The sequence below is a fragment of the Gopherus flavomarginatus genome, chromosome 1 (genome assembly GCF_025201925.1).
Source record: "Gopherus flavomarginatus isolate rGopFla2 chromosome 1, rGopFla2.mat.asm, whole genome shotgun sequence".
Lineage (NCBI taxonomy): Eukaryota > Metazoa > Chordata > Testudines > Testudinidae > Gopherus > Gopherus flavomarginatus.
Window position 1 is genome coordinate 45,754,476 of NC_066617.1, and position 12,810 is coordinate 45,767,285.

General features: G+C 41.6%; 1 protein-coding gene across 14 annotated transcripts in view; it reads left to right on the plus strand.

Moving 5' to 3' along the window:
* CADPS2 (calcium dependent secretion activator 2) overlaps positions 1–12,810 on the plus strand; it is a 591,588-nt gene that overhangs the window by 212,581 nt on the left and 366,197 nt on the right. For all 14 annotated transcript variants that reach the window (XM_050936075.1, XM_050936080.1, XM_050936079.1 and 11 more), the window contains exon 4: positions 9,283–9,363. In XM_050936075.1, coding sequence (XP_050792032.1) covers positions 9,283–9,363 — 81 coding nt within the window. The remainder of the gene's footprint in view (positions 1–9,282; positions 9,364–12,810) is intronic.

Below are 12,810 nucleotides of genomic sequence, written 5' to 3' on the forward strand. Positions count from 1 at the left end.
TGAAAACAAACCAATAAATGCATGTGATAGAGGAAAAATCATTCAAGTGTGAAAGGAAATAGATTTCAGTGTTAAGCTTCATTGTAATGGTTTAATTTTCTAACCTTCTCTTTTTATTGGATTTTTCCTTCCAAAACCTGTTGTTAGTTCCCAAGTTTTGAAAAGATCTTTATACTAGCAATACATTATAGCCCTGAAAAATACAGTTGGAAGAAACATTGGAGACTTACAATTCAGTATCTGACCACCTACAGTTCTCTGATTTCCTCCCCTCAATCCCTAAACAGACCACAGTGAGTGAATAAATATTTTAAATATTTGTTTCCAGTTCACAGTGTGCATGTGTCCATGTAAACAAGTACCCAATGCCTGGACTTTTATCTTTGTATAAAATCTGACGAAAATTATGAGTAATCAAGTGGACCCTGTCTATGATTCACAAAGCCACAGAGAGAACAAGCCACACACTTTCTTCAAATGATTTTTCCAAGTACCAAAGAGACATGCAACTTCCTCCAAAAGATTTGGGATATGTTATGTGGTTCAATATGGAATTCTTCTACAAACTGTTTGCTCGGATTACCAGGTTGGGAAGAGGAAATGAGTCCCCTTAGAGTTATGAGTCCTTGACGTCGTGGAACTTCATACAGCAGAAAAAGTATTTTAAATTCAGCTCAGGAAACAAAAGATAAATTGAACTGCATGATTATATCTAAACTGTTGGATTTGAGGGGCAACAACAGTGCCATGGACAGCACATGACAGAAAGGATCTTGTGCATAAATGAGTGAAAATTCTGGGCCTGTTCAATTAAAGGGGAATGCCACATTCTGCTCAAATCCAAATAGGGAAATTGAAACAACTGATGCCATTCTCTACCGTGCAAATCTAGGGCAAGACACTAGAGGGAGAAAAGCAGTATTCAACTGCAAAATACAAGGAAGACCAGACTTAAACTCAGACCAAGGCAATCTTCAAATGAATTGTTAGTTTTCAAACGTTTGGTTTGGACACTGAAATGAAAAACTGAAAATCTACCTGGAAGATCCTGCTAATGCAGAATGCAGCCACTTATCTGTGTAATGCATTTGGCATGAATAATATTTGTATTGAGTCTGAGTCTGCTTCCTAGTCCTGTTTACTTTGAAGTGTGATTCAGGATGTTGATGGCTTCTAAATCCCGTAGTAAATTGGAACATAATTGTTCAAGAGGGCACCTCTCTCCCTATGCCACGGCTGTTAAGATCACTTGGGAGATTTTCTTCATCTCAAAGCTTGATCACGCCCTATATAGCAACTGGACTTTCTCAGTACAGTGGTTCTGGCTTTGGAATTGAAAGTATCAAAGCCTACATCTAGTATGTGGTGTAAAGGCCTTTTATTTTGTTTAGTGTCTGGTTTTTCCTCCCAGATTTGTGCTCACTAATTAGTATTTTAATCTCTTATCAAAGCACCTAGCTGCCATGGGAGTTGGCATTATAGAACCAGTAAAATAAATGTGTTCTTATGTTTCTTGGTTTACATTTTCTTTCTTTTTAAACATTTTTCTGCCAGTTAATATTAATTTAATATGCTGACTTCTGCAGTCTTAATTGTATTTTTATGAGATATGGTTGAATAATATAGGCAAGTCGAGGACTTCTAAGATACTTTCAGGGCCCAGAAATTCTCACCATGGCAGGTCCTGTATGCATACTTTTAAGCTAGAGTACAAGAGCAGTCAAACTTGCATACAGAACTTGCGTGTGGAATAAGAGGGTCGAGGGGATACTTTGAGTAAGATATAAGATTTCATGTATTTAAACTTGAAATGTAGTGTTCTGTGGTAAGTCAGCTTAAAAATTCCAGACACAGCTTCTGAGAACTTCCTTTTTTGGCACATGTCGAATGTAAGGATTATATAACTCAGGCCAGTACAGTGCATGTAGTTGTTGACGAGTTTTGTTGTGTAGCTGCATGGATACTTGTCAGCAGTGTGTTGGATATGCGGTGTGAAATTTTCACTTCTCCTTCATATAAGCAGAGAGACCAGAGTGGCATAAAAGGGCCCCAGGAGGATTCCCCTGGCTGTCTCCTGAGGACCCCTGGCACATATGACAGACCAAGAGCATGGGTCTGGGAACAAAAGGGGGTAGGACTGCAGCAGGTAGCACCGCAAAGATTTTCGACAGCCCTGCTGCCCGTAGTCTGGAGGGCACAGCTTGCTGTAATTTAGCACCAAAATTTAGCAGTCTAAATTACACTAAAGACCACTCTGGTCACCAGAGAAGCCCATAATCAGGAGAGGACAAATGTGGCTTACAGACAGCTTAGCACCACCTGTCCCTGACTGGCAAAATCTGTGCTGCATCTCACAAAATGTTACCCATGATATGGAGGCAAAAGGAAGAGGAACTCTTAGTGGTTGTGATATACAAAACAGAAATGTATACCTATAATTTCCAAAGGAGAAAATATTATCTCTGTATTTGCACAGGTCCCAGTATGGTAGCTTGCTGTGGCTGCACACGCTCCCGCACACCACTGGTGGTGTGGTGGGCCAGTGGCTCTGCCTCTGTTTCCTTCCTAGTCTTGTCTTCTGTTGCTCCACTCATCCTTCAACAGCTTCTGAGTTCAGGTGACAGCCCTCCAGTGACGTCATGTAACAGTCCCACCTCTTTGGGGTACCAGAAGTCCAAAATCAACACAAAGAAACAAACTCTTCTATTCCCTCAGAGAGGTCCTGAGTAGGCAGCATTCTTTCCCAGTTCCTGGCCCCAGCCACTTCTTTCTCACTTTCAGAGTTCCAAATCTGCTTTCCATCCCATCCAGGCAGCAAATGAGCTGGGCTCTCTCTTTTTAGCTCCTCCCTTGATGTTGGGTATCTGCTTCAGGTGTCATGGGGTGGGGCTGATTGGCCCTCAGCAGCCCATTAATTTGCTCCTGATTTGTGAGGTTTGTACACCCCACCACATGCCTGTTTTGTATAATTTAAAAAGCATGCCTTTACAGTATTGGACTTCTTTAAAGGTGATCTATAAAGCGCTTTCAAGTGTGTTAACTTTTTTCAGCTTATGAAATTCATGGTCTCTGAAGGTACACTTTACCTTTGTTTTTTTTTCATAAATTCATAGATTAATTTTTGTTAGCATGCCTCTTTTCATGATTCTTTTTAAAATAGTGCTTGTAAGCCCCCTGCCTGACAACGTGAGAGATTCAAGATTTCAGCTATGCACCTTGCTTGATATTATTTGTAGGTTTGGCAGAATTTTTATTTTTAATGATGATGGATAATATTGATATTTATTTTTAAGCATTAGACAAAAGAAGAGTTTTAAAAGTTATTAGGATTTAAAATGTACATGCTAACATATGAAAACTGTTAAAACATTTCATAAAAGCTTTGCAGATTGTCTTTTATAATACACCTTTTATTTTTTAGCTGCAGACAGATTGAAGTGAAAGTACTGTGGTTTACTTTAGAGCATCCTTCAGTGGGCCCTGAAGTTGTCTTTTGACTAGGATTTCCTGTAAACGATGTATATTTTATTCTTCATCCAGAAGAGAGATAATTTTAAGGAAAAGATCCTGGTTACTTTTTGCAAAGTTTACAGATTGTATGCATGAAAGGTCTTTCCTCATTCTCTTGTGTTTGTTTTACTTTGATTCCTCCTTGCACATAAGCTTAAATACTACCAGTTCCACGGGGTTTTTATTTGCCAAATCCAGCATATTTTCTGCACTCTGTAGGTTAATTGGGAGAGGGGGTTGATTGGGTGGCAGGGGACTAGGAAGAACTAAGAACTGATTATGTAGACAGAATTCCCTTTGAAATCAATGGGAATTCTGTGTGTGGAGCTTGCAGGGTCAGGACCCAGATCCTCAGGGATCAGGGCCTAACTTTCACTGATGTCACCTTTGAGGATTTGGGCCTAGGCCATTAGGATGCATTGCTATTGGAGTTATTCATCGCTACTATAGGAGATACTGATCCTGCAAAGTGCAACGCTCCTTCTATGAGTGTTGTGCCCCTGAAACTCATGATGAAGACCATGAGAGTGCAGGGCCTTTAGAAACTTGCAGGAGGATCTCTGCACTTTCCAGGATGAGGTCTGTTATTAAGTGTAAAAATCTATAATAGTGCAAAGATTTCAAATTCAAGTCAGAATGTAAAAGTTTTATGGCTTGATCATGCAACATGCTGAGCACTGCATCCCTGATCCCACAAAGCACTGAAGCATGTGCATAATGTCTTTGTAGGACTGAGCACTCAGACTCCATAGCAGCATTGAATTAAGTAAATTCTTAAAAAGGAAATAAAATATTAAAGCAAAATACTTCATTTAAGGGTCATTTTATGCATCTGAAAATTGTAAATCTTATCAGAATTGTAATCCAGAATTTAGTCTGTAAGAAGACAAGAACAAAAAAACAAACAGAAAAACCCTCAAGCAAACTAACAAAGCCCCCAAACCCTACTACCAACACCTTTGAAGAACTAGACTCCTATTTTGATAAATAAATTTAAGAATTATGTATTTTACATATTAATTTGGGGTTAAATGAGGGAATTGTCTGATAAGACACTGAAGAGTGATTTTTGTCCACTGTAACACTCTAGCTGAAACAAAAGACTGATAAAAGAGTTTTTAATAAAGGGTTTAATAAAAAACAGTTGAAGTATTTGAGAAAACTATATAGCCTGGCCTTTAAATAAACCTTTATTCTGCCTGTTTTGCCTGTGCAAATAATTTAAGGTTGAAACCAATATTCTGATAGGATTTTATGACCCCAAAGATGAGCCTTTATTGATACCATCTCCAAAACTGCTGTTGCTGTTGATTAGGTGTTGGCCTTTTGTGTTTTCTGGCTTATTTGAGAGTTGCTGATCTTTCTACAGTCTGTACTTAGCTGCTAATCCTGGCTCACAAGATTGAGAAATTCTAGGAACATTGACCATCTTTTCTGGGGTCAATGCACAACATTAGGAGTTTACTGCTCTTAGGCTGTGACACTGCGAAGACTTATGAACATGCTTAACTTTACTGTTGAAGTCAATGGGACTGCTTGGCACCTGTAAAGCTGAGCACATGTATAAATTTTGGCAGAATCAGGGCTTCATAGACCTAGTGTTGCTTGGAATAGGTATCTTTTTCTGGGTAGTCTTATCTTTGGTGACAAGGAAAGGGGACAGTATGAAAAACTTGTATCTACATATTCCACGCCTACCATATTTCTTAATGCCACATGCTCACAGGACAGCCATGAATCTGAACCTTACCCTCTCATTCCCAGGAGCAGTTCTGGACTCCATTTGTTGCTAGTAGAATGGAGGAATCAACCTTTTCCCCCTCTAATATCATAAGAAGGCTTCTAAACTATTCCACTGTGACTACGATGGTCATTGAGCAGAACACCGGACATTCCGGGAGCAATGTGACACCATCCTCCTTGTGTAATCCTGCCCCCACCAGCATGACCTTGTACATATGTGAGGTCATGCTGGTGGGACAGAGTGGTGCTGTCTTCATTATGGTGTCCTCCATCCCATGCAGTGTGATGCTGGACAAAACCATGTCCAGTTTTACATTCATACTGGACAGGGAACAAAGTTTGAGAAAACAGACCTGTCCAGCTTAAAACAGAACACATGACCTGCCAAACTATGACCTTTATTGCACCATAGTGGCTGACAACTTTTCCGTGGTTGTATGCAATGTTGTAGCTGTGTTGGTCCCAGGATATTAGAGACACTAGGTGGGTAAGATGATGTGCGGCTCAAAAGCTTGTCTCGCTCACCAACAGAAGTTGATCCAATAAAAGATACTACCTCACTCACCTTATGTCTCTAACTTTTCGCCTTGGGTATCAGATAGAAATGCCATAGGGAGAACTCTTGGCTACCTCAGGTAGGCACCTCTCAGCGGCCACCCAGTATAGCAGAGTCCCAACTAGTCAGCATTGAAGGCACCTCTCAGCGGCCTCCCAGTATAACAGAGTCCCAACTAGTCAGCACTGAAAGAGATGATCACTGGGGAACATTATGTGGTCCAGGAGCTGCCCGCCACTCAAAGAGCATAGAAGAAAGTTATAGTGCGTTTTGATTGATATAACGGAAATGAGAATGGGCCCCAAAGCTGCAGATGTGTTAAAATATTTTGAATTCAGTCATTAATTTAGAATACGTTTAAAGCTGCACATTTGTTATTTCACATTAATATAGAATTTAAAAGTTACAAGAAACTAATTTAACATTAAAGAAATGCTCAAGGGGGAGAGCGAACTTTAATAATTATGGATGTGAAGAACTGTAATTTCTGTCAGGTTGATATTCCCATTTGTAGATAATTAAAATGTGTTAATTTCTTCTGTGAATGATATTTGACATACTGTGTGTGTGTATAGGAACTCAAACGAACATCATGGAATTTAGTGCATTACCTCTTGGCAATATGATTACCTCTTCCACTGCAAGTTGTTCTTGTACTTTAGCCAGATTTTTCATATAGTGCCATTTCCCTTTTGTGTCAAAATGCATGAACATGGGTTAGGGTCCTTTAGGTAATATAACACAATCAGAACTGCAAATCATTCTGTCCTTGGATTTCAACCTCTAAAAACATGGGTGCTCATTCAGTAGACTTGTGCTCCCTTTCCATATTGTTTATGCACATAAACAAACAGGTAGCAAACTGATCAAGATATTATGCTATTGATCTGACCTGTGGTTCTTACTCAGATAAACTCACATTGAAGCCAGTTTTGCCTAAATAAGGGCTATTACAGCAGAATCTGCTTAAGCAGAATGACCTCCATAAGTAAGTGGTCTTATTTGCCACTTAGGCAGAATTCTCGGTTATTGGAGGATGTCATTTCAATAGAAATGCTATTTATGGAGCTGAAGATGTAGTACCATTTAGTCTGGTATCCTGTCACTGACACTGGCTAGTACTAGTACCTTCAGAGGAAGGTCCAAGAAAAACATGAAGTAGCCAGGTATTGTTTCTCCTAACTAGTCTCCTGCCCAATCAGTCCTAGTGTCCTGCTAAGCAAGTCTCAGTATTACCTGCACTCCACTTCCCAGTACCAGGTTCCCTTGCCAGGTTCCTTGTTCCAATCTACTTTCCCCACCCCTCCTTTGCAGGTATGACTCTTGTCCCCTCTGCATTTGAATCAGGCAGCTTCCTTCTCCACTCAGCTTGAGTCCAACAGCAAGTCACAGAGTACAGAAGAGCCCCCCTGTTCTCAGTTCACGACCTGGACCTGGCATGACCCTCATCAGACCAAAGCTGCAATTGCAGGGCAAGTGCTGCTTAGCCCTAGGTTGGAGCATGCCCAGTAAAGACAATTTTAGGGAATTTAGCTACTAAAAATGACCATGTGTGAACTGAGATTATTTTTCAAAGGTTTATAGTTTGGTTTAATGTGGGTGGATGATCACAGGGACAGCAAAAGACACATCCCTGCTGCACAGGCTGCTCCCTTGCCAATTTCAAGTCCGTGTTCCAAAGCATGGAGCAACAGAGCTGTTCAAGGAAAAGATCATTTAAAAAAAAAAAACCACTGGCAAACAATATATTTTTCCTTAACTTCTTTCTTGGCAGTGACTGAACTATTTTATTTGGGCTCAGCCTGAGTCATACATCTAACACAGAAAATGTCAGCCCAAATGGTTATAAGCAACTGAAAAGAGAGTGCTGTATGAAGTGCTGTGTAACCTTAATAGTCAGTGCTATCAGCCCCACCTATAATAATAATAATAAAAATACCTTTGCTGTTTTAAGAGATGGGAGAGAGAGTAAAATATATTGGGGAAAATGGAGTGAAAATGTAGGCTGGAGAGAGGCAAGCAATTAGCAAAAATAATTGACTGGCAGAAAGGATTTGTTGATGAGCATGTGAATAAAACTAGGAGGTCTCTTGAGAGTGTCCAGGAAGGCATAACAGCATGTAGTAGAGAGGAGCCAGTAGTGAGAAGGCAAGGAGTAACAAAGTTGAACAACACTCAGCTAAGAGTGTTTTGTCCCCAGATCTCACATGCTTTGTGCTGGTCTTTGTAATCTGCATTGTCTGTGGAGCACAGTGGTCTTGGCAGTTCATAGATGGAGATGTGGTCTCTAATGTAGCTTGGATGTGATCCATTAATTGTTTTGAAGATTAGGTCCAAAGTCTTAAATTAGCTATTATAACAGCACTTGGAGAGAGAGTACGATGTCATGGATCTTGCTCTCTATATATCTTGATGACACCTGTCTGCATATCTCATTCTCCACTGATGCAATCACCGCCATGATAAGATGCCACAATGCTTACAAGAGATCAGCTTTCTGGATGAAGAGCAACTGGCTCAAACTCAGCCCTGGCAAAACCAAAATGATCCTGGTTGGCCAGGGAGATGCCTTGAAGGACTAGTTGGGAAGCTGTCACTATATCTAAAGCTGAGTATGAGAACAACAGAAATACTCCCGCTGATGTAAAATGTGGCTGCTTGTCTCCTCCAGGGTTTAGGCTACCATGAGCACATCACAGGCAATGCTCTATTCCCTCCACTTGTTCCCATTCTAAAAATCAGCTGTTAAAATGGTTCATGTGGTTTTAAAATGGCACGGATGGTTCTATTTATGTAATCTTAGTTTTTTCTCACCCTGCCTGTTTTTTGTCACACTCACTTATTGTATCTATCTAAAATTTAGACTGTAAGGTCCTTTGATAATTCTGCATTCTATCTCCCATGAAGCACTTTTGGAAGTTACAATGTCCTAATAATGAGGAAAATATTGGGAATTTTTAATCACAACTAATCTATATAAATCTCTTTGTATGTCATAGCTCTAGTGGCTAATGCCTCCATGATAATTTGCATTTGTACTTGTCATGATACATTCAGTGTTCTTGTAGCTGTGTTGGTTGCAGGATATTAGAGAAAAGATAGGTGAGGTAATATATTTTTTGAGTTTACACAGAGCTGAAGAAGAGCACTGTGTAAGTTCAAAAGATTATCTCTCTCACCAAAAGAAGTTGGTCCAATAAAATATTATATTAAATAAAATATTACCGCATCCACCTTCTCTCTAATGATATACTGTCACGATTCACTTACAAATTGAAATTGCCTTGCATTTCTGATGAAAGTCAGACCTTTAATATTTGTGTGTAACATTTTACTATAAATACAGAGAATATCTGAAGCTTTTCTGTTATTCCCTTATTTTGAAATGTTGTTTTTATTACAATGAAAACAGTCAATTACCATAGCTTGTCCCACATGATTAATTTTTGCATTTTGTGTGCTCTGTACCAAAGCTGGATAATGCAGATGAACAAGCAGCTCAGATCCGACGTGAACTAGATGGACGTCTACAAATGGCAGAACAAATGACAAAGGTAAATTATGATTGTCACTTTCATGCCTACAATTTTAAATGGTGTGTGTGAGTGCGTGCGTGTACGCCATATACCCTCCTGAATATTATAACCATTGACCCTTTTAAAAGAGAAATCAAGCAAATTAGGGCCGTTGTACTGTGCAGCAGTTTAGAAGAACAGACTAGTTCCAGACTAGAGCATCTGTCTGTCTCTCTCTCATTTTATATATATAATATAGACACACAGCAGGTGGGAGGAGAGAGAGAGAAGGAGACCTTGATAAGTCACGTATAGTGTGATCTGATTCTGCCATTGTCAGCGAGCTCAGTTGGAGAGAAAAGAAAGTGTGTGTGTAATTCGTACACATGTGAGTATGATATGGTATAAAATTTGTATTCACATGAGTTTGGGATGGATCTTGGCATTACAAGTAGCAAAGCCATCAGAGAGTTGTGCAGGCCATCCTAAATAGTAATGGATAGATTAAAGAGAAATTTTTTTTATAAATGTTTTAGAAAATTGGATCTATTTTTACATCCCTCAACCTATAAAGCCAGACCAGAGTGCACCACTGACCTGTTAATGCATATCGGCTGGGTCCATAAGGACAATTAGTGAATGGCAAGCTAGTGCAGGGTAGATTCACATGTCAGCTTTCTGTGAACTAAATAATTATGTAGACAAGGCCATATAATTCCTATGGCCCAGAGCACGTCCTCCCATATTAAAAACTATGGGCGGAAGATAATGGGGAGTAAATCTCCGACAGTATTCATTAGGAGAGAACATCCCTACCTTTGTACCACAGGCCACATCACTCCACGGTTGGGGGCCGAATTTCCCAATTGCAGAAAGAGCCATAAGGGTCTTCCCCACACCTAGTATTCCGTGGGCCATTGTCATGGTACAATTCCCCACTCTGAACCTTAGCGTCCAAAAGATGGGGTACCAGCATGAATTCCTCTAAGCTCAATCACCAACTTAGAACCTGTAGCGCTGCCACCAACCAGGAATTCCAGTGCCTGGTACACTCTGGTCCCCTCAAAACCTTGCACGGGAACCCTCAAGACCCAGACCCTCTGGATCTTAACACAAGGAAAGTAAACCCTTTCCCTCACCGTTGCCTCTCCCATGCTTCCCCTCCCTGGGTTACCCTGGAAGATCACTGTGTGATTCAAACTCCTTGAATCACAAAACAGAGAGGACAATTCACCTTCCTCCCTCCTTCTCTTTCCCCCTCCCAGACTCTTCCTGAGAGAAAGTAATCCTGGCACAGAGAGAAATCAGCCTCTCTCTCCCTCTTCCCTCCTTTCTCCCCACCAATTCCCTGGTGAATCCAGACCCAGTCCCCTAGGGTCTCACCAGAATAAAAAAACAATTAGGTTCTTAAACAAGAAAAGCTTTTAATTAAAGAAAGAAAAAAAACAGTAAAAATTATCTTTGTAAATTTTAAAAAAATGGAATAGGTACAGGGTCTTTCAGCTATAGACACTGGGAACATCCTCCCAGCCTAAGTATACAAGTACAAATTAAAATCTTTTCAGCAAAATACAAATTTGAACTCCTTTCAGCCAAATACACATTTGAACTTCTTCCAACCAAATACACATTTGCAAATAAAGAAAACAACCATAAGCCTAACTCGCTTTATCTACCTAGTATTCACTAGTCTGAACTTATAAGAGCCTGTATTGGAGAGATTGGAGAGAAACCGGGTTGCACGTCTGATCCCTCTGAGCCCCCAGAGTGAACAACAACCAAAATCTAACAGCACACACAAAACTTCCCTCTCTCAAGATTTGAAAGTATCCTGTCCTCTGATTGGTCCTCTGGTCAGGTAACAGACAGTCTCACTGTTCTTGTTAACCCTTTCCAGGCAAAGAGATAGGAAGTACTTCTGTTCTATTAACTCTGACTTATCTGTTTATGACAGCCATAAACAAGGAACTTCTGTACTAGTTCTGTACTCTGGTGGCTCCCGAGCCCCAGCTCTAATGTAGCTCTAGTGTAGCTCTAATGGATATCCCAATCATATATATGGTTTGCTCAATGCGTGTATTTAAAAAACTCTTTTCTTCTTCAAGTGCTTGCTCATGTCCATTCCAAGTAGGTGTGTGCATGCCACGTGCACAGTTGTCGGAAGGGTTTTTCCCCTAGTGGTACCTGTCATGTCAGCCCTGGAACCCCTGGAGTCGTGCCTTCATGGTGGTGTATATAAGTCCCTGCCAAACACCCGCCTTCTCAGTTCCTTCTTAACGCCACTGATGGTTGTTGGAGCAGCTCTCTTCTTTTGCAAGCGATCCACTAGTGGGTCTTCTCATGTTGTACCTGTAAATATTAAAACTTAGTATTAGTTCCAGTAGTTCATAGTTAGTTAAGGTAAGTTTTAGTTGGGGGATTCCCCCCACCACCTTTCCCGACTGGGATATACCTCGGTCTCAAGGATTCAAACCATGTGGGTCCTGTCTGAAGCCTATGCCAAAGGAAGACCCACATGCCTGCTACTTAAAGTGTTTGGGGAAGCCCATCAGGCTGAGAAGTGCAAAATCTGTAGAAGCTTCTGCCCAAGGACTAAGAAGGAGAGGGACTTCAGGGTGACATTGGTCCTCATGGAGCCAGCCCTTCATCCGCAGCCAGCATAGGTGGCATTCGACCCCACGTCCAGCACTTCGGTGCGGAGTGCACTGGCCTTAGTAAGAGAGGCTGTGGCCCCAAGAAAGTACTCGGGCTCCAGGGACCCTGCACCACCATTCCCCAGCACTGAAGACCTCCTCCGGTACGAGTGCCAGGCATTGCTCCCATTCGCCAGTGCCGCACAAGAAAAAGAAGAGGTTGCTCTCCCACTAGAGTAGTGGAGTGAGGAGACACCAGTGGGGTGCACCAGATCACCTTGTTTCGGATCTGACTCAGCCGGCACCGTCGATTCCAGTTCTCATGGAGTCCCTGGTGTGGGGTGGTTGGGTAAAGGAGTTAGACCTTCCATCAACGCTGGACACCTTTGAAGCAGGTAGAGACCTCATAGCAATGACGGCACAGTCCCCCACACAGGCACCAAAAGTGGCACTGTGCCTTCTAAGGGCAAGCCGGCAGTGATGTGACCCTCCTCTCCCTTGCCTTGACACTATTCCCCGGCACCATCTCACACCGCAACACCTTGGTCACAGAGATCAGAGTCCTTGTCTGACTCGAAGGCGGAGTTGTATGCGTCTAGGCGATGCTGGCTCCACTCCAGACGAGAGGAAGAGCAACCATTGCCTATGATGCCGTGGCCACCGCAGTGGCAGATGCCTGCTCAATGGCCCTTCTGGACCCAGTGGACCTACTACCAAGCTCAAGGGCTGGAGTCCAGGTCCTCGTAGGTGGTATCGGAGCAATGGGCCCCTCCACCATCATCATCTGTAGCCTGTGAATCTCCATGAGGCTAAGAGATGGGCACACAGGCCAGCACTGAGACCACAGCAGGAC